Below are 23305 nucleotides of genomic sequence, written 5' to 3' on the forward strand. Positions count from 1 at the left end.
TGGTCTTGTATAAGTCACTGAACATGGCGACAATGTACACACCACAACCAGGACTGTGTCCCAAATAGCACCTTATCCTCTTTAAAGGGCACTGCTTTTGACCAGGGTACATAGGGCATTGGTCCATTGTACTGCACTATAGAAGGAATAGGGTGTCATTTGGGATGCTTCCCATGCAGGAACATCTTTGTTTTTAAGCACCGCTCTAACGAAGAGAGAAACCAGTTCGAGACCTGTTACAACACCACTGATCTGGAGCAAGACAGAGACCAGCCAGATACCAGTAGTGGTATCATTGAACTGTGTACTGTTGCATCCCTCGTTAAAGGAAGCGGGTTCTTTCTAGATATTGCAAAGAGAATCTTGACAGTATAAAGCATTTACACCATGAAGACTGTTCATTTCAAACATGACAGCAGATACAAAAATCATACACGATGGGTAGATTAACAAGATGTTTATCTTTCATTTGCTGAAAAATCCAACCAGGAAGTGGGACATCTGAGGTTTGTAGTTTTTCAACTCTTTTCCTATCGAATACACAGTGTCTATGGGGTCATCTTGCACTTCCTAAGGCTTCCACTAGATGTCAACAGTCTTTAGAACTTTGTTTGAGGCTTCTACTATGAAGGGGGGCTGAATGAGAGGGGATTAAGCCAGGTTTCTGGCAGAGTGCCTTGAGCTCGTGACGCGCGTTCATGTGAAAGATAGCGCACGTACCATTGCTTTTCTACAGACAAAGGAATTCTCCGGTTGGAACATCATTCAAGATTTATGATAAAAACATCCTAAAGATTGATTCTATACTTCGCTTGACATGTTTCTACGACTTGTCATTTTTTATTTTACCTTTCAATATAACTTTAATATAACCTTTTGGACTTTTCGTCCGACGTTCGGCTGGACCTGCACGAGCGTTTGGAGATGTTTACCAAACGCTCGAACAAAAGGAGGTATTTGGACATAAATTATGAACTTAATCGAACAAATCAAACATTTATCATGGAACTGGGATTTCTGGGAGTGCATTCGTATGAAGATCATCAAAGGTGTGTGAACATTTATAATGCTATTTCTGACTTCTGTTGACCACACAAAATGGCAGATATTTGTTTGGCTGTTTTGGTCCCCTGAGCGCTGTTCTCAGATTATTGCATGGTATGCTTTTTCCGTAAAGTTTTTGAAAAATCTGACACAGCGGTTGCATTAAGGAGAAGTGTATCTATATTTCCATGCATAATAGTTTAATCTTTTATCAATGTTTATTATGAGTATTTCTGTAAATTGATGTGACTCTCTGCAAAATCACTGCATGTTTTGGAACTACTGAACATAACACGCCAATGTAAAATTTGATTTTTGCATATAAATATGCACTTTATCAAACAAAACATACATCTATTGTGTAACATGAAGTCCTATGAGTGTCATCTGATGAAGATCATAACAGGTTAGTGATTAATTTTTTATCTATTTCTGATTTTTGTGACCTCTCTTTGGCTGGAAAAATGGCTGTGTTTTACTGTTACTTGGTGGTGACCTAACATAATCGTTTGCTGTGCTTTCGCTGTAAAGCCTTTTTGAAATCGGACACTGTGGTTGGATTAAGGAGAATTATGTCTTTAAAATGGTGCCCAATACTTGTATGTTTGAGAAATTTGAATTATGAGATTTCTGTTGTTTGAATTTGGCACCTTGCAATTTCCCAGGCTGTTGGCGAGGGGTACCCCGTTCCCCGACTGGATAACTGAACGTGGGTGTAGGAGGGAGGGAGAGAAAGGGAGAGAGAGGTGGATGGTACTCGCTATACCCAAAGAGGGCCACATCATGACATAAGGCAGGTTCTCAACAGACGTCACTGGCCACAACGTCGACTATGGGCACAAACCCACCATCGCTTGACCAGATTGTACGGTCCTGAGACACTCCTTTGGTTATCTTTGGTCTCTTTGTTGCCTCTCTGATTAATGCTCTCCTTACCTGGTCCATGAGTTTTGGTGGGTGGCCCTCTCTTGGCAGGTTTGTTGTGGTGTCATATTCTTTCCATTTTTTAATAATGGATTTAATGGTGCTCCGTGGGATGTTCAAAGTTTCAGGTACAATTTTTTTGTTGATCTGTACTTCTCCACAACTTTGTTCCTGACCTGTTTGGAGAGGTCCTTGGTCTTCATGGTGCATCTTGCTTTGTGTTGCCCTTTGCTTAGTGGTGTTGCAGACTCTGGGGCCTTTCAGAACAGATGTGTATATAAACTGAGATCATGTGACAGATCATGTGGCACAAAGATTGCACACAGGTAGACTGCAGTACTTAATGCATGCACCACTTTTCTGTTTTTTATTTCTTTGAAACAAGTAATTTTTTTCATTTCACTTCACCAATTTGGACTATTTTGTGTACGTCCATTACATGAAATCCAAATGAAAACCATTTAAATCACAGGTTGTAATGCAACAAAACAGGAAAAACACTAAAGGGGATGAATACTTTTGCAAGGCACTGTATAACATGAATTAACTGATATGTGACATGAGGGAGAGGTCAGAGAGAGAGGGAGGGAGGAGACGGGGAGGGAGGAGACAGGGAGGGAGGAGAGAGGGGAGGGAGGAGACAGGGAGGAAGGGAGGGAGGGAGGGAGGGAGGGAGGGAGGGAGGGAGGGAGGGAAGAATGACCTGATATGTGACAAGAATTCATGCTAAAATTAAAGCTCTGCCCCACCTGACCTGAATGACGGGTCGCCGCTGCCTGTCCTTGAATCCTTCTGAAAACACATTGGAGGAGAACTTCTGAGGGGAGGGACCTTGGATATTCTCTCCCAATGCGTGTTGAGAATGAGGCGAGCGGTGGTTTCCAATATTCAACATTTTCTCCAGAAGTGTGCGCTTGTTCACTTCCCTTTATGGATTTGATAGGAAATCACCAGTATATGGGATTTCCCTCTAGCCCACATGCCTACACCGACCCAAGGCTTTTAGATTTATGGGAAATAGTGGATGAGCGTACACTTCAGCAGAAAGAAGAGATTATTGGAACGCAACCCAGAATCTGAATATCTGAAAATCAATATGGTGGACGCTGTGTGTGGGTTGTCTCTTGGTACTGAAAGAGAGGTCGGCGTTTTGGCCAACTTGAACGATGCACTGTGCAACCACATGATGCGCTGGATTTGTGAGAAATTACAGAAATATCTACATATAGGTCAAATCCACAACTTGTTTAAATGTGTTAATGATATTATCATCTACAACTGTTTGTTGTACATTAACATTTTCCCTAAAACTGGGTAATTAACTGTGAGTACATGCATTTACATGCTACATGGTATTATAATTTTGTTGTAATTCATTTTTGCCTGTAGATTATTAGCAGCCTTTTGGATCAGTCACAAAACTGTATCCGTTTCAGCTTTGTCCAATTCCCTCTAAACAGTCTATTCATGTTAGGGATAGGCCTCCCGCTTGCGGGACAACTTCCGGTTAAACTGGAGGGCGTGTAATTCAAATAAATTCTAAGAGTTAATATAGATTTTAAACATTTAGGTACATATAAGTGTCTTATGTTAGCTGAAAGCTTAATTAATGTGGTCAGTGTGAAAACGATGATTGATATCAGACCAGAAATATTGTTAGTAAGACTAGCTAAGCATTGGCACCAAGTGTAGAGTTTGCACATGTTTTTTCAGATTAGGGGATAAGAGTCCGAAAGCAAAGCTAAAACATTTACATATTACCTTAATGTTTTCTTCTTTCTGTTAACCTAAGTTTAAATGTTAATGTGTTATAGTCTCTATGGCCACTGCACAGAACACAACACAGAACACAGCATCCTCACAATGTTGATTTTATAGAAGCAATGCCATGTCATAGTTTAGAAACAAACTGTATCATTACCTTTCTAACTGACTCCTAATGGTAATATCTACTGTATGATTGATTACCTTTCTAACTGACTCCTAATGGTAATATATACTGCATGATTACCTTTCTAACTGACTCCTAATGGTAATATCTACTGTATGATTACCTTTCTAACTGACTCCTAATGGTAATATCTACTGCATGATTACCTTTCTAACTGACTCCTAATGGTAATATATACTGTATGATTACCTTTCTAACTGACTCCTAATGGTAATATATACTGTATGATTAACTTTCTAACTGACTCCTAATGGTAATATCTACTGTATGATTCTAACTTCAGTGACTAGTAGTTGAGTAGTTGCTCTGATGTGGATCTCCACAAGATTCCTCTCTGATCTCTGTCTGTTGTCCACTACGGTTGATATCATTTTTTAAGTATCCAATCACCTTCAATCAGGAAGTTATACATTACAGGATATTCTAAACACAGTGATGTAACATGATATCTGTCTGCATCTTTATCAGAAAAGGGGAACTTCAAAGGTGTGTCTGTGTGTGTGTTTGCCTGCGTGCAGCATGTATCCTCTCAGTACTCTTCTGCCTTCTGTCTGTGTCCAACTGCAAGTCACATTGTTTTAACAATCCAATCACATTCAATCAGGAAGCTGGTAAACCTGATAGGTTCCTTTCCTACTTAATCTGAGCCTTAGTTCATCTTCTTACTGAAGTGATTCAAGCTAATAATTGATTATGAAAAAAAGAAGAAGCCCATGGCATATCACATAACATGTTTCTACTTAAAGCAATGAATACAATCATTTTACAGATGACAGTATGTCTACACACTGTTTAACTAGAGAGAGATGCATTAGCACTGTAGCAATGCTATATAAAGAGCTACTGTATAACTCTTCAAAAATCCAGTTATGTTGAGAGGTAAATGGTATGTCATAATATTTATATACAGGCTCAGAATACCCAATATTACCATCAGCACAGTCCTAGTTATATCTTGGTACACCACCATTATCAGGTTGTTTTGGCCCTCAGTGCAGTACCAGCAGTGTGTTGGTGTGTCTTAGAGAGAGAGAGAATTAAGTTGTGTGCACTGTAGGGTGCTGTATGTGTGCGCGTCCTCCCACCAGCCTCCTCTGTTGTCATGGTGATGTTAAACCACTTTCTCACAAATCCAGTAACGATTGAGTAAACATGACTGGTCATTCCATGCCTTTACAGGAAGCCAGGTTTCTGTGTTCAGTTCAACACAGTCCTCCTCCCCATATTTTGGGTCATCACGACCATTATCAGGTTGCTGTGAGTACCAGTAACTACAGGGTAAACAAGACAGAGAAAATAAAATAATAAAAATGGTATTTTGTCACATGCGCGAAATACAACAGGTGTACGTACACTTTACCATGAAATGCTTAGTTATGGGTCCTTCCCCAAAAATGCAGAGTTAAGCAGTAAAAAATATATTAATTAAACATTTACTATATAAAAAAAATGAAAATATTACCACAAAATAAAAAGTGACTTGGCAATCAGGATAGGTAATACACAGAGTAGCACAGTGAGTGTGAATAATGTGAAAGAGTGTAAAATACTGTGAAAGTGTGTGTGGACGTGTTAAATGCTATTTCTATGGAGTTTAGGGTTAAGGTTAGAATTAGTGTTAGGATTAGAATTACATTAAGGGTTAGGATCTATGGTTAGTTATAGGGTTATGGTTAGGTTTAGGGTTAGTTTTAAGGTTATTGTTAGGTTTAGTTTTAGTTTTAGAGTTATGGTTAGGTTTAGGGTTAGTTTTAAGGTTATGGTTAGGGTTAGGTTTAGAGATAGTTTTAGGGTTATGGTAAGGAGCTAGAGTTAGATTTAGGAGCTAGGCTTAGTTTTAGGGTCATGGTTACGGTTAGGGTAAGGAGCTAGGGTTAGGTTTAGGAGCTAGACTTAGTTTTAGGGTTATGGTTGGGCTAGGTTTAGAGTAAGAGTACGGGTTAGGGTTAGGGGTTAGGGAAAATAAGATTTTGAATGGGACTGAATTGTCGCGTCAATATACGTGTGTTGTGTGTACATGTATATGTGTGTTTGAGAATCAGTGTAAGTATGTGTGAGTGTGTGGGTAGAGTCTAGTGAGTGTGTGGATAGAGTCTAGTGAGTGTGTGGGTAGAGTCTAGTGAGTGTGTGGGTAGAGTCTAGTGAATGTGTGGGTAGAGTCTAGTGAGTGTGTGGATAGAGTCTAGTGAGTGTGTGGGTAGAGTCTAGTGAGTGTGTGGGTAGAGTCTAGTGAGTGTGTGGGTAGAGTCTAGTGAGTGTGTGGTAGAGTCTAGTGAGTGTGTGGGTAGAGTCTAGTGAGTGTGTGGGTAGAGTCTAGTGAGTGTGTGGGTAGAGTCTAGTGAGTGTGTGGGTAGAGTCTAGTGAGTGTGTGGTAGAGTCTAGTGAGTGTGGGTAGAGTCTAGTGAGTGTGTGGATAGAGTCTAGTGAGTGTGTGGGTAGAGTCTAGTGAGTGTGTGGGTAGAGTCTAGTGAGTGTGTGGATAGAGTCTAGTGAGTGTGTGGGTAGAGTCTAGTGAGTGTGTGGTAGAGTCTAGTGAGTGTGTGGTAGAGTCTAGTGAGTGTGTGGGTAGAGTCTAGTGAGTGTGTGGGCAGAGTCTAGTGAGTGTGTGGGTAGAGTCTAGTGAGTGTGTGGGTAGAGTCTAGTGAGTGTGTGGTAGAGTCTAGTGAGTGTGTGGTAGAGTCTAGTGAGTGTGTGGTAGAGTCTAGTGAGTGTGTGGGTAGAGTCTAGGGAGTGTGTGGATAGAGTCTAGTGAGTGTGTAGTAGAGTCTAGTGAGTGTGTGGTAGAGTCTAGTGAGTGTGTGGTAGAGTCTAGTGAGTGTGTGGTAGAGTCTAGTGAGTGTGTGGGTAGAGTCTAGGGAGTGTGTGGATAGAGTCTAGTGAGTGTGTGGATAGAGTCTAGTGAGTGTGTGGTAGAGTCTAGTGAGTGTGTGGTAGAGTCTAGTGAGTGTGTGGTAGAGTCTAGTGAGTGTGTGGTAGAGTCTAGTGAGTGTGTGGTAGAGTCTAGTGAGTGTGTGGTAGAGTCTAGTGAGTGTGTGGTAGAGTCTAGTGAGTGTGTGGGTAGAGTCTAGGGAGTGTGTGGATAGAGTCTAGTGAGTGTGTGGGTAGAGTCTAGTGAGTGTGTGGTAGAGTCTAGTGAGTGTGTGGTAGCGTCTAGTGAGTGTGTGGTAGAGTCTAGTGAGTGTGTGGTAGAGTCTAGTGAGTGTGTGGGTAGAGTCTAGGGAGTGTGTGGATAGAGTCTAGTGAGTGTGTAGTAGAGTCTAGTGAGTGTGTGGATAGAGTCTAGTGAGTGTGTGGATAGAGTCTAGTGAGAGTGTGGTAGAGTCTAGTGAGTGTGTGGTAGAGTCTAGTGAGTGTGTGGTAGAGTCTAGTGAGTGTGTGGTAGAGTCTAGTGAGTGTGTGGTAGAGTCTAGTGAGTGTGTGGGTAGAGTCTAGGAAGTGTGTGGATAGAGTCTAGTGAGTGTGTAGTAGAGTCTAGTGAGTGTGTGGATAGAGTCTAGTGAGTGTGTGGATAGAGTCTAGTGAGTGTGTGGTAGAGTCTAGTGAGTGTGTGGATAGAGTCTAGTGAGTGTGTGGTAGAGTCTAGTGAGTGTGCATAGAGTCAGTGTAAAAAAAATATTTTAAAAAGGGGTCAATGTAAATACAGAAATGTTTTTTCAGCTTTCAATGGAGCACATACTTTTTTGAACTAAGATCCAACATTTTATTTGTATTTTTAAATTATATTTTAAGATATATCTTTAGTGCCTTTGGAATGACATCTATGAACATGATTTGAAGCAACATGTAATCTGCTAAAGGTCTCTATCACACCTGGATGGTCAAATCTCACCTTGTAGTCATTGGATTATGAACAACACGGATAATCAGTCCTACTCATTACACTGAGGTCAGTGTTATTATAGAGCATTAGTCTCTTATCTTGGGGTGGTCAGTGATATTAGAGCAGTAGTCTGTCACCTTGGGATGATCAGTGTTATTATAGAGCAGTAGTCTCTTACCTTGGGGTGGTCAGTGGGGTGCCATCCACCCATTTCCAGGTCCCCTCAGTAACAGAGTCAGTCAGACCAATCCAGGCTCTCTTATTGAAGCTTAAGAGAAACTCCTGTTGTTGAGAAAGATACTGAAATTGTCAACTACTATAGGCTACATGTGTTAAATACTGAAAGATACATTACTGACCAAGGCATGTTTGATTCACTCACTCACTCACTCACTCACTCACTCGCACTCTCACTCACTCGCACACTCACTCACTCACTCACCTGTTCCAAATCACTGTTTATGATCACCAGGTCTGCTCCTCTCTTCAGACAATCCTGTCTGCTCTCCTTCCAGGTTTTAGTCTCAGTAGACAGGAAGTACCAACTGGATCCCAACTTAATCTGCCAGCCTTCAGGACAGGTTTGTTCTACAACACAAAAACATATATTTCCATCTTGTTATTCTGCACCTATTATTGTAGAATACGAACACTGCATATTAGATACTGTATGTGATGTTATGATCATTTATCAGGTAAACTCACTCAGATTTGAGAACTTTGTCATGACATCATCTCTTTCCTTCTGTAGCTGGTCTCTCTCTTTAGTCAGGATGTTGTAACTGGTCTGTAGCTGGTCTCTCTCTTTAGTCAGGGTGTTGTAACTGGTCTGTAGCAGGTCTTTCTCTACAGTCACATTGCCTCTGTTATCTGGAAAGCATTGATACATTTCCAGTATGTCACAAAAGTGAGTACACCCCTCACATTTTTGTAAATATTTTAGTATATATTTTCATGTGACAACACTGAAGAAATGACACTTTACTACAATGTAAAGTAGTGAGTGTACAGCTTGTACAACAGTGTAAATTTGCTGTCCCCTCAAAATAACTCAACAAACAGCCATTAATGTCTAAACCGCCTGCAACAAAAGTGACTACACCCCTAATTGAAAATAGTCCGGCTGCTATTCTTGAGCAAGCTCTGCACTGGTGATGCCCTGATCCCGCAGCTGAATCAAATTTAGGAGACGGTCCCAGCGCTTGCTGGACTTAATTGGGTGTCCTGAAGCCTTCTTCACAACAGTTGAACCTCTCTTCTTGAAGTTATTGGTGATCCGATAAATGGTTGATTTAGGTGCAATCTTACTGGCAGCAATATCCTTGCCTGTGAAGCCCTTTTTGTGCAAATCAATGACGACGGCACATGTTTCCTTGCAGGTAACCATAGTTGGCAGAGGAAGAACAATGATTCCAAGCACCACCCTCCTTTTGAAGCTTCCAGTCTGTTATTTGAACTCAATCAGCATGACAGAGTGACATGCTGACATGATGTCAGCTGGTCCTTTTGTGGCAGGGATGAAATGCAGTGGAAATGTTTTTGGGGGGATTCAGTTAATTTGCATGGCAAAGAGGGATTTTTCAATTAATTGCAATTCATCTGATCACTCTTCATAACATTCTGGAGTATATGCGAATTGGGATCATACAAACTGAGGCAGCAGACTTTGTTAAAATTAATATTTGTGTCATTCTAATGTTTGTGTCATGTGTTATATAGCATCTATAAATGTATGTAATTCTTTAAAAAGGGTTCATAAACGTGTCATAACTGTGTGACAATATCACCCATGTCAAATATGACATAACCACACTATTTTAAATATGATATAAACATGTGCTTTATAAATAGTGACATGCTGTGCTGAAGTATGAAACACGCTCTAAAGTTAAGTTATTTTCGATGACACCTAATCTCGTTCCCAGACACTTCCGCCCAAATGCTCGGAAGGTTGGGTAGATCAACGCATCACACTTGGCCTTCATTAGTTAGGTTAGGTTTAAAGTACATTTTAAGAAGAGAAATTAGGGTTTAGCCATAATTTTGACTTTGTGGCTGTGTTAACTAGTGACGACCAGGGGGAAAGTATTTGCTAGCAACGGACATGGCCTAATGGCAAATATTTTACTCAGTTAGGTCACTTACATAGAATTCCATGGTCACTCCCACTACGTCCAACTTTGAATGGTTGATATCAAAGGCTTATACAGTGCATTCGGAAAGTATTCAGACACTTTGACTTTCTTACAGCCTTATCCTAAAATGTATTAAATTATTTTCTCCCCTCATCAACCTACACACAATACCCCATAATGACAAAGCAAAAAGTTTTTAGAAGTTTTTGAAACTTTATTAAAAATAAAAAACAGAAATATCACATTTACATAAGTATTCAGACCGTTTACTGGTTACTTTGTTGAAGCACCTTTGGCAGCGTTGAGACTTCTTGGGTATGATGCTACAGACTTGGCACACCTGTGTTTGGGGAGTTCTCCCATTTTTCTCTGTAGATCCTCTCAAACTCTGTCAGGTTGGATGGGGTGCATTACTGCACAGCTATTTTCAAGTCTCTCCAGAGGTGTTCGATCGGGTTCAAGTCCGGGCTTTGGCTGGGCCACTGAAGGACATTCTGAGACTTGTCCCGAAGCCATTCCTGCGTTGTCTGTCATGTGCCTTTTACTGAGGAGTTGCTTTCGTCTCGCCACTCCACCATAAAGGCCTGATTGGTGAGTGCTGCCAAGATGGTTGTCCTTCTGGAAGGTTCTCCCATCTCCACAGAGGAAATCTGGAGCTCTGTCAGAGTGACCATCGGGTTCTTGGTCACCTCCCTGACCAAGGCCCTTCTCCCCGGATTGCTCAGTTTGGCCAGGTGTCCAGGTCTAGGAAAGGTCTTGGTGTTTCCAAACTCCTTCCATTTAGGAATGAGGGAGGCCACTGTGTTCTTGGGGACCTTCAATGCTGCAGAAATGTCTTTGTACCCTTCCGCAGATCTGTGCCTCTACACAATCCTGTCTCAGAGCTCTATGGACAATCCCTTTGACCTCGTGGCTTGGTTTTTGCTCTGACATGCACTGTCTACTGTGGGTGTCACGACTCCTGCCGAAGTTGGCTCCCCTGCCTGTTCGGGCGGTGCTCGGCGGTCGTCGTCACTGATCCCTTTTTCCTTTTTCTGTTTGTTTTGTCTTAATAGTTGCACCTGTGTCTAATTGTGTTTTCCTGATGTGCTTCCTTATTTAAGCCTTATTTAAGCCTAGTCTACCCGCCCTTGTTTTGTGCGGGATTATTTTTGTGTTATGTGTGATGTTGGGTGTGTTAGTGCTCCGGACCGTATACCCTGTGTTTTGGGTTGATCAGTGTTTTTCGCGCCCTGTGTTTAGGCCATTGCATTTTGGTGCCAAATTAAAGTGCACTTCTTCCCTTGAAACTCTCTGCTCTCTGCGCCTGATTCTTACCTCACACACTCCGTCCCGCGTGACAGTGGGACCTTATATTGACAGGTGTATGCCTTTCCAAATCATGTCCAATCAATTGAATTTACCACAAGTGGACTCCAATCAAGTTGTAGAAACATCTCAATGATGATCAATGGAAACAGGTTCCACCTGAGCTCAATTTCGAGTCTCATAGCAAAGATCTGAATACTGATGTAAACAAGGTATATATGTTTTTTTATATATATATACAGTATACAGATTTGAAAAAAAAATATTAGCCTGTGTTCCCTTTGTCATTATGCGGTATAGTGTGTAGATTGATTCAATATTTTCTTCTCCTCATCAATTTTATAATGAGGCTGTAACGTAACAACATGTGAGGACGTCTGAATACTTCCAGAATGCACTGTAGACATGGTTTGTGTCCTCAAGTAGAGCTGATGCAGTTATTTTGTTTTTGTTGTCACATTATTGGCAGTGCTTGACTTTGACTGAAATAGGTTTCAGTATGCAGTCCCAAATGGCACCCTATTCCCTATATAGTGCACTGTCAAAAGTAGAGTGCTAATAGGGAGTCATTTGGGCCTCACTCACAGAAAGCCAGTCTCAGGGAGATGTTGAGAATGACTTGTAGAACACACAGCACTCCTAAACAGCCAGCAGCCAGCCTGTAGAGTCTTAGTCTTCTATCTGCAGAGAAACAGACACAGACACACCATCCTACATTATGATTACAAACAGAACAAACATCAAACACACCCCCCCCCCCCCCCCCCCCCCCCGATTTAGGGTTGGCAGCGAACGTTTGCTCAGGAGTGCTGTCATCTCAATTCTGATAAACAGGAAGCAACTTGATGAAGAAAATACCAAAATTACACAATATAGCTAAAGCATGACTTAAAGAGGATATCTGCGATTGCTGCTTACATTTTTGGGACTTTGAGATGTATAATATTTACCTATTCATTCTTTATGAATGTAACTTTTAAATGCCTCATGAGCTTAGTTTAACTATGTAACCCCAAAATATAAGCTTGTTCTACCATGGAATTGATAACAAACACTGTGTAACCTCAGATGGGTAAAACTATAATTTTGATCTCATGGATGGTCCGTCCTTGCATACATACTGTAGCTATGACTTACATACAGTACCAGACATACATACTGTAGTTCTGTCTATGAATTACATACAGTACGTAAGTCATACATAGCTCTGTCTATGAATTTGAGAGTGGTTACATTTCTGCAGCGTAATTGTTATTGAGAGTGGTTACGTTTCTTGAGGAAAGCCTGTTTCAGGTTACTAGACCCTCAGCTGTTTACCAAAAACAGTGGTGGGGTATCCGCTGTGTTGTTGTTTACATTTTTTATTTTCAATTGATCTTATTAAATAGTTGTACATAGTTCCAATAACTGAAGTGAAAAATAATATTGAATTGATATATTTTAGTGTATGTGACCCCAGCAGGTTGTAAACCTCAGGCTCTGTACCAGCTGTACCACAGAGAAGACAGAACAATAAAACATGTACAAGTGTTTTTCTATGATGTGCTATTAGTTTGTGTCCACGTGCCAGAATACGTGTGTGCGTTTGGTTTGTGCGTTCATACCTGTCTGCATCTGTGTGTGTGAGAGAGAGAAAGATCATTCTTTGTACCTGAGAGATGAGTCTCAGTCTTCACGCTCCTCGTTGCTCTGTTCCGTTTTTCTTCATTAACTTCTTTTAATACAATCACCTGTTTGTTAATGTAGTCGGCCATCTTAACTAACCGTACCGAATATCAATGATGACCCCAATCAATTTATTAATCAACTAATTCAGACTGTCTGAACCTTTTATTGTGGTATATATGATTTTAACTTTTACTTATAGTATTATCTTACTAATGATTACCTTTCTAACTGACTCCTAATGGTAATATCTACTGTATGATAACCTTTGTAACTGACTCCTAATGGTAATATCTACTGTATGATTACCTTTCTAACTGACTCCTAATGGTAATATCTACTGTATGATAACCTTTCTAACTGACTCCTAATGGTAATATCTACTGTATGATAACCTTTGTAACTGACTCCTAATGGTAATATCTACTGTATGATTACCTTTCTAACTGACTCCTAATGGTAATATCTACTGTATGATTACCTTTCTAACTGACTCCTAATGGTAATATCTACTGTATGATTCTAACTTCAGTGACTAGTAGTTGAGTAGTTGCTCTGATATGCGTCTCCGTTGGTGTCTCTGTTGTCTGTCTGTGGTGCACTGCAGTTGAAAGAATCTTTTAAGTATCCAATCACTTTTAAGCAAGATGTCATATTTCGCAATAACTATATGTGACATTGTTCGTAAGGATGTGAAATTATGGCTCGCACTCCGTGACTCACATTCAATTAGCTGGTAGAACTCAGAGGACATTGTTCCTTTATTTATTAATCTGTGCCTTTGTTCTTATTATAAAAGTTATTTATAATAATTGATAATGAAAAAAATGTCATTGGAAGTCATATGACATGTTGCTAATAAAAAGAGGTAGAGAGAGAGAGAGAGATGTGTGTACAGTCTACAAGAAATGATACATAATGAACTGTACATTTTAACATTGACAAGAGCTATTGAGTGATATATTCCTAATTTGTTTTGTGTGCGTGCATGATCCTGTGTGTGTGTGTGTGTGTGCATGCCTTTCTCTCCAACTTCTCGTTCGTACAGCCATTCTACTAACATATATGATCATTCTTCAGATACAGTAAAGAGTTCCTTCAACAGCAGTACCTACAAAGAGCCTTTTTCACAGATCCAGTACTGTGGATATGAACACTGATAGTCCCACCCTTCCACGTAGCCTGGTGACCAGTAAAGTACCACCACACAGTTCTACACTGCACCACCATTAGGCTCTCCACTCCTCCAATACCTGCAGTAGAAACAACAGAGTTATATTGGCCACTCTCTCAGTATGAATAACACAGTTAGCCTGACCACTCTCTCAGAACCTAGAGTATGAACAACACAGAGTTTGACTGACCTCTCTCTCAGAACCTAGAATATGAACAACAAAGAGTTAGACTGGCCACTCTCTCAGAACCTAGAGTATGAACAACACAGAGTTTGACTGGCCACTCTCTCAGAACCTAGAGTATGAACAAACTGACAGACTGACCCTGTCACTAAACCGGTCCCTTTCTTTAGTCAGGGTAATGTAACGCTCCTCTAACTGGTCTCTCTCGTTTTGCAGCTGGTCACTCTTTCTCTGTAACTGTTCTCTCTCAGCTCAGTAACTGGTTTCGGTTCATCCGGGACGGGTATCTGTCTGTACACAGGTCAATGATACCTCTACTGGTATCTGTTTGGTCTCTGTCTTGCTCCATACCAGTGGTGTTGTAACAGGCCTCTAAATGTTTTCTTTCTTCATTAGAACGGGCTAAAGAAAGAAGTTCCTGTTATGTGTTCCAAATGACACTATATTCCTTATATGGTGAGCTGAATTTGACCAAAGCCTTAAGTGCCCGTGTTAAAAGTAGTGTACTTTAAAGAGGATAGGATGATATTTGGGACACTGTGGTTGTGTTATTTTCATAATTTCTTTGTGTGTCAGCAATTTTGAAACACTGCTGGTCCCACAAGCTATGTAACGTCTGTAAGTCCGAATTGTGATCCTTGCTTTGTGAGAAAATAACTATAGTGTGATAATAAAATACATATCTATCCTATCGGCCAGGGTTAAAGTAATGCACTATACATGGAATAGGGTCCCAAATGACACCCTAGGTTTCCAAATGGCACGCTATCCCCTATATTAGTGTACTACGTTTGACCAGTGCACTAATGGAGTGTCATTTGGGACACAGGCTCACACACAGAAAGCCAGTCTCAGGGAGATGTTGAGAGTTACTTGTCGAACACACAGCACTCCTAAACACACAGCAGCCAGCCTGTAGAGACTTAGTCTTCCATCTGCAGAGGAACAGGCACACACACACACACACACACACACACACACACACACACACACACACACACACACACACACACACACACACAGTTACAGAAACACACACAACATCATCCTACATCACTAATGATTGTGATTAGGATTCTGAAAGCCAAACATTTCCATTGCGCCATTGGCTTTCTTTCGATTGAGGGTAGGCAGCAACAGTTTGCTCAAGCTTGTGGTCACCTCACATCAGATAAACAGGAAGCTACTGTATGAAGAAATTACCAAAATGACACAATATAGCCAAAGTATGATTTAAAGGGTCTATCTGTGATTGCTATATCACATTTTATTTTCTACTTTTAAATGAATAATATTTCCCCATTGATTCTTGTATGTGGCTTATTCTGTAAATGCCTCATGAGATACGTTTAACTTTCTAACCCCATCAGGACCCAAAATATAAGCTTGTTCTACCATGGAACTGTTAACAAACACTGTGAAGCCTCAGATTGTTGAAACTATCATTTTGAACTCGTGGAGGATCAGTCCTTGCATGCATAGTTCTGTCTCTGCATTTAAGAGTGGCTCCATTTTTCCAGCCCCGGCAGGGTGTACACTGTGCTGTTTAAAAATGTTATTTTCAATTAATCACATGTAAATAGTTCAAATTAGTTTCAATACCTGAAGTAAAACAATTTAATTGATACATTTTAGTGTATGTGACACTAGAAGGTTTTGAACACCATGCTCCACACCAACCCATACCAAACATATCTATATAGAGTACAGGGAACATAATCACTAGGTTGTAGTGCTGTTCCATTTCACTCTGGCCATTGTTGTGGGCCTGCCCTCCCCTCAACAGCCTCAAAAAGGCTATTTCATGTGGGGAGGGGTGGAGCGGCAGACACACGCATCTCGGCCATGCTCCCTCTAATCCACAATATGTTGATTGAGTGGAGGAAGCATGGTCGCTGTGTTGAGATGTGTGGGTTTGCTGTTACATTCTACTCCATTTATATATATATATATATATATATACAGTAAATCACAAAAGTAGGTACACCCCTCACATTTTTGTAAATATTTGAGTGTATCTTTTAATGTGACAACACTGAAGAATTGACACTTTGCTACAATGTAAAGTAGTGAGTGTACAGCTTGTATAACAGCGTAAATTTGCTGTCCCCTCAAAATAACTCCCTTTGACCGGATGTTGTCGACTACTCTATAATAACACTGACCACCCAAAGATAAGAGACTACTGCTCTATAATAACACTGACCACCCCAAGGTAAGAGACTACTGCTATATAATAACACTGACCACCCCAAGGTAAGAGACTACTGCTATATAATAACACTGACCACCCCAAGATAAGAGACTACTGCTCTAATAACACTGACCACTCCAAGGTAAGAGACTACTGCTCTATAATACCACTGACCACCCAAAGATAAGAGACTACTGCTATATAATAACACTGACCACCCCAAGGTAAGAGACTACTGCTCTATAATAACACTGACCACCCCAAGGTAAGAGACTACTGCTATATAATAACACTGACCACCCCAAGGTAAGAGACTACTGCTATATAATAACACTGACCACCCCAAGATAAGAGACTACTGCTCTATAATAACACTGACCACCCAAAGATAAGAGACTACTGCTCTAATAACACTGACCACCCCAAGGTAAGAGACTACTGCTATATAATAACACTGACCACCCCAAGGTAAGAGACTACTGTTCTATAATACCACTGACCACCCAAAGATAAGAGACTACTGCTCTAATAACACTGACCACCCCAAGGTAAGAGACTACTGCTCTAATAACACTGATCACCCCAAGGTAAGAGACTATTGCTCTAATAACACTGACCACCCCAAGGTAAGAGACTACTGCTATATAATAACACTGACCACCCCAAGATAAGAGACTACTGCTCTAATTACACTGACCACCCCAAGGTAAGAGATTACTGCTATCTAATAACACTGACCATCCCAAGGTAAGAGACTACTGCTCTATAATAACACTGACCAACCAAAGGTAAGAGACTACTGCTCTAATAACACTGACCACCGCAAGGTAAGAGACTACTGCTATATAATAACACTGACCACCCCAAGGTAAGAGACTACTGCTATATAATAACACTGACCACCCCAAGGTAAGAGAATACTGCTCTATAATAACACTGACCACTCCAAGGTAAGAGACTACTGCTATATAATAACACTGACCACCCCAAGGTAAGAGACTACTGCTCTATAATAACACTGACCACCCCAAGGTAAGAGACTACTGCTATATAATAACACTGACCACCCCAAGGTAAGAGAATACTGCTCTATAATAACACTGACCACTCCAAGGTAAGAGACTACTGCTATATAATAACACTGACCACCCCAAGGTAAGAGACTACTGCTCTAATAACACTGACCACCCCAAGGTAAGAGACTACCGCTCTAATAACACTGACCACCCCAAGGTAAGAGACTACTGCTCTATAATAACACTGACCACCCCAAGGTAAGAGACTACTGCTATATAATAACACTGACCACACCAAGGTAAGAGAATACTGCTCTATAATAACACTGACCACTCCAAGGTAAGAGACTACTGCTATATAATAACACTGACTACCCCAAGGTAAGAGACTACTGCTCTAATAACACTGACCACCCCAAGGTAAGAGACTACTGCTCTAATAACACTGTCCACCCCAAGGTAAGAGACTACTGCTCTAATAACACTGACCACCCCAAGGTAAGGGACTACTGCTCTAATAACACTGACCACCCCAAGGTAAGAGACTACTGCTCTATAATAACTCTGACCACTCCAAGGTAAGAGACTACTGATCTATAATAACACTGACCACCCCAAGGTAAGAGACTACTGCTCTATAATAACACTGACCATCCCAAGGTAAGAGACTACTGCTCTATAATAACAATAACCACATTGTAATGAGTAGGACTGATTATCCGTGTTGTTCATAATTCAAAGAACACAAGGTGAGACTTGACCATCCAGGTGTGATAGAGACCTTCAGCAGATTACATGTTGCTTCAAATCATGTTCATAGATGTCATTCCAAAAGCACTAAAGACATATCTTAAAATATAATTTAAAAAATACAGATAAAATGTTGGTTCTTGTTCCAAATTAAGGCAATGCTCCTTTTAAATCTGAAAAAACATGTCTGTATTTACATAGACACCTTTTTTTGTTTTTTACACTGACACTCTTGCACTGAGTCTACCCACACACTCACTAGACTCTACCCCCACAACACTCACTAGACTCTACCCACACACTCACAAGACTCTACCCACACAACACTCACTAGACTCTACCCACACACTCACTAGACTCTACCCACACACTCACTAGACTCTACCCCCACAACACTCACTAGACTCTACCCACACACTCACTAGACTCTACCCCAACAACACTCACTAGACTCTACCCACACACTCACTAGACTCTACCCCCACACACTCACTAGACTCTACCCACACACTCACTAGACTCTACCCACACACTCACTAGACTCTACCCACACACTCAATAGACTCTACCCACACACTCACTAGACTCTACCCACACACTCACTAGACTCTACCCCCACAACACTCACTAGACTCTACCCCCACAACACTCACTAGACTCTACCCACACACTCACTAGACTCTACCCACACACTCACTAGACTCTACCCACACACTCACTAGACTCTACCCACACACTCACTAGACTATACCCACACACTCACTAGACTCTACCCACACACTCACTAGACTCTATCCACACACTCACTAGACTCTACCCACACACTCACTAGACTCTACCCACACACTCACTAGACTCTACCCACACACTCACTAGACTCTACCCACACACTCACTAGACTCTACCCACACACTCACTAGACTCTACCCACACACTCACTAGACTCTACCCACACACTCACTAGACTCTACCCACACACTCACTAGACTCTACCCACACACTCACTAGACTCTGCCCACACACTCACTAGACTCTACCCCCACAACACTCACAAGACTCTACCCCCACACACTCACCAGACTCTACCCACACACTCACTAGACTCTACCCACACACTCACTAGACTCTACCCACACACTCACTAGACTCTACCCACACACTCACTAGACTCTACCCACACACTCAGAGAACTCTACCCACACACTCACTAGACTCTACCCACACACTCACTAGACTCTACCCACACACTCACTAGACTCTACCCACACACTCACTAGACTCTACCCACACACTCACTAGACTCTACCCACACACTCACTAGACTCTACCCACACACTCACTAGACTCTACCCACACACTCACTAGACTCTACCCACACACTCACTAGACTCTACCCCCACAACACTCACAAGACTCTACCCCCACACACTCACTAGACTCTACCCACACACTCACTAGACTCTACCCACACACTCACTAGACTCTACCCACACACTCACTAGACTCTACCCACACACTCACTAGACTCTACCCACACACTCACTAGACTCTACCCCCACAACACTCACTAGACTCTACCCCCACAACACTCACTAGACTCTACCCACACACTCACTAGACTCTACCCACACACTCACTAGACTCTACCCACACACTCACTAGACTCTACCCACACACTCACTAGACTCTACCCACACACTCACTAGACTCTACCCACACACTCACTAGACTCTACCCACACACTCACTAGACTCTATCCACACACTCACTAGACTCTACCCACACACTCACTAGACTCTATCCACACACTCACTAGACTCTACCCACACACTCACTAGACTCTACCCACACACTCACTAGACTCTACCCACAAACTCACTAGACTCTACCCACACACTCACTAGACTCTACCCACACACTCACTAGACTCTACCCACACACTCACTAGACTCTACCCACACACTCACTAGACTCTACCCACACACTCACTAGACTCTACACACACACTCACTAGACTCTACCCACACACTCACTAGACTCTACCCACACACTCACTAGACTCTATCCACACACTCACTAGACTCTACCCACACACTCACTAGACTCTACCCACACACTCACTAGACTCTACCCACACACTCACTAGACTCTACCCACACACTCACTAGACTCTACCCACACACTCACTAGACTCTACCCCCACACACTCACTAGACTCTACCCCCACACACTCACTAGACTCTACCCCCACACACTCACTAGACTCTACCCACACACTCACTAGACTCTACCCACACACTCACTAAACTCTACCCACACACTCCCTAGACTCTACCCACACACTCACTAGACTCTACCCACACACTCACTAGACTCTACCCACACACTCAGAGAACTCTACCCACACACTCACTAGACTCTACCCACACACTCACTAGACTCTACCCCCACAACACTCACAAGACTCTACCCCCACACACTCACTAGACTCTACCCACACACTCACTAGACTCTACCCACACACTCACTAGACTCTACCCACACACTCACTAGACTCTACCCACACACTCACTAGACTCTACCCACACACTCACTAGACTCTACCCCCACAACACTCACTAGACTCTACCCCCACAACACTCACTAGACTCTACCCACACACTCACTAGACTCTACCCACACACTCACTAGACTCTACCCACACACTCACTAGACTCTACCCACACACTCACTAGACTCTACCCACACACTCACTAGACTCTACCCACACACTCACTAGACTCTACCCACACACTCACTAGACTCTACCCACACACTCACTAGACTCTACCCACACACTCACTAGACTCTACCCACACACTCACTAGACTCTACCCACACACTCACTAGACTCTACCCACACACTCACTAGACTCTACCCACACACTCACTAGACTCTACCCACACACTCACTAGACTCTACCCCCACACACTCACTAGACTCTACCCCCACACACTCACTAGACTCTACCCACACACTCACTAGACTCTACCCACACACTCACTAAACTCTACCCACACACTCCCTAGACTCTACCCACACACTCACTAGACTCTACCCACACACTCACTAGACTCTACCCACACACTCAGAGAACTCTACCCACACACTCACTAGACTCTACCCACACACTCACTAGACTCTACCCACACACTCACTAGACTCTACCCACACACTCACTAGACTCTACCCCCACAACACTCACTAGACTCTACCCCCACAACACTCACTAGACTCTACCCACACACTCACTAGACTCTACCCACACACTCACTAGACTCTACCCACACACTCAGAGAACTCTACCCACACACTCACTAGACTCTACCCACACACTCACTAGACTCTACCCACACACTCAGACATAGTTACACTGATACTGAAATACATGTACACACAAAACACTCACATGTATATTGACGCCACAAATCAGTCCCATTTAAAATCTTATTTTCCCTTACCCGTGTGACAAATAAATAAAAATGTTTATAAATTATTTTCTCTGTCTTGTTTACCCTGTAGTTACTGGCAATCACAGCAACCTGATAATGGTGGTGACAACCCAGCAAATGGGGAGGAGGACTGTGTTGAGCTGAACACAGAAACATGGCGTCCTGTAAAGGCATGGAATGACCAGTCATGTTTTAACAATCGTTACTGGATTTGCGAGAAAGTGGTTTAACATCACCATGACAACAGAGGAGGCTGGTGGGAGGACGTGCACACATACAGCACCCTACAGTGCACACAACTTCATTCTCTCTCTCTCTAAGACACACCAACACACTGCTGGTACTGCACTGAGGGGCAAAACAACCTGATAATGGTGGTGTACCAAGATGTAACTAGGACTGTGCTGATGGTAATATTGGGTATTCTGAGCCTGTATATAAATATTCTGGCAAATCATTTACCTCTCTTCATAACTGGATTTGTGAAGAGTTATACAGTAGCTCATTATATAGTGGTGCTACAGTGCTAATGCATCTCTCTCTAGTTAAACAGTGTGTAGACATACTGTCATCTGTAAAAGTATTGTATTGATTGTTTAAATAGAAACATATTATGTGATTTGCCATAATGTGATTTTTTTCATTGTCAATTATTAGCATAAACGACTTTAGTAAGAAGATGAACTAAGGCTCAGAGTAAGTAAGAAAGGAACCTATCAGGTTTACCTGTCACGTTCTGACCTTCATTTCCTTTGTTTTGTATTTATTTAGTATGGTCAGGGCGGGAGTTGGGTGGGCAGTCTATGTTTGTTTTTCTATGTTTTGGGGATTTCTATGTTTCGGCCTAGTATGGTTCTCAATCAGAGGCAGGTGTCATTAGTTGTCTCTGATTGAGAATCATACTTAGGTAGCCTGGGTTTCACTGTTTGTTTGTGGGTGATTGTCTATGTTAGTGGCTTGTGTCAGCACAGGTCTCATTTGTCGTCATTGGTTTATTGTTTTTGTATAGTGTTGCAGTGTTCAGTGTTTTCTTGATTAAAATTCACTATGAACACATACCACGGTGCATTTTGGTCCTCTGATCCTTCTCGCCTCTCCTCTTCAGATGAAGAGGAGGACGACCGTGACAGAATCACCCACCAACCAAGGACCAAGCGGCGTGGTAAAGGACAGAGACAGCAGCAGCAGCAGCAACAATAGCGGCCAGCATCACAGGACTCCTGGACATGGGAGGAGATATTGAATGGAGAGGGACCCTGGGCACAGGCTGGGGAATATCGCCGCCCCAAAGCAGAGCTGGAGGCAGTGAAAGCTGAGCGGCGGCGATATGAGGAGGCAGCACGGCAGTGCGACAGGTACGAGAGGCAGCCCCCCCCCAAAAAAATTGGGGTGGCACACGAGGTGTGGAGCTAAGCCAGGTAGCAGACCTTATTATAAGCAGCGCGTTACTGGTCAGGCACCGTGTTATGCGTTTAAGCGCACGGTGTCGCCAGTACGTGTCCATAGCTGCGCTATAGGACAGCCCCCCGAGAGTGTCGTGCGGGCATCGAGCCAGGGTGTATGGTGCCTGCTCAGCGGGTCTGGTCGCCGGTACGCAGTTTTGGTCAAGGGTATCCTGCGCCGGCTCTGCGTGCTGTGTCTCCGGGGC

General features: G+C 42.3%; 1 protein-coding gene and 1 long non-coding RNA gene across 2 annotated transcripts; one reads left to right on the forward strand and one right to left on the reverse strand.

The window, feature by feature from the left end:
- Positions 1 to 3823: 3823 nt before the first annotated feature.
- On the reverse strand, positions 3824 to 13062 carry LOC110534503 (CD209 antigen-like protein C). Its single transcript, XM_090187973.1, has 7 exons — positions 12834 to 13062; positions 11768 to 11863; positions 8445 to 8609; positions 8182 to 8327; positions 7918 to 8021; positions 4023 to 5190; positions 3824 to 3936 (listed from the first exon to the last, which is right to left on the reverse strand). Exons 1-6 carry the CDS (start codon positions 12934 to 12936, stop codon positions 5031 to 5033), a joined length of 774 nt encoding a protein of 257 aa, XP_090044099.1. The 5' UTR covers positions 12937 to 13062; the 3' UTR covers positions 3824 to 3936; positions 4023 to 5030.
- Positions 8230 to 9493, forward strand: LOC149980311 (uncharacterized). The gene is made up of 2 exons (XR_016483947.1): positions 8230 to 8320; positions 9119 to 9493. It is a non-coding gene; the product is annotated as an uncharacterized LOC149980311 (long non-coding RNA).
- Positions 13063 to 23305: the final 10243 nt, after the last annotated feature.

Source organism: Oncorhynchus mykiss, chromosome 10, assembly GCF_057628025.1.
Source record: "Oncorhynchus mykiss isolate SJ-2025 chromosome 10, ASM5762802v1, whole genome shotgun sequence".
Lineage (NCBI taxonomy): Eukaryota > Metazoa > Chordata > Actinopteri > Salmoniformes > Salmonidae > Oncorhynchus > Oncorhynchus mykiss.

Coding starts and splice junctions, on each gene's coding strand:
- LOC110534503 (XM_090187973.1), bottom strand. CDS start 12,936: ATGGCCGACTACATTAACAAACAGGTGATTGTATTAAAAGAAGTTAAT. Junction 8,328..8,444: donor GACAAAGTTCTCAAATCTGA/GTGAGTTTACCT, acceptor TTTGTGTTGTAG/AACAAACCTGTCCTGAAGGC. Junction 8,022..8,181: donor TAAACAGTGATTTGGAACAG/GTGAGTGAGTGA, acceptor TCTCAACAACAG/GAGTTTCTCTTAAGCTTCAA.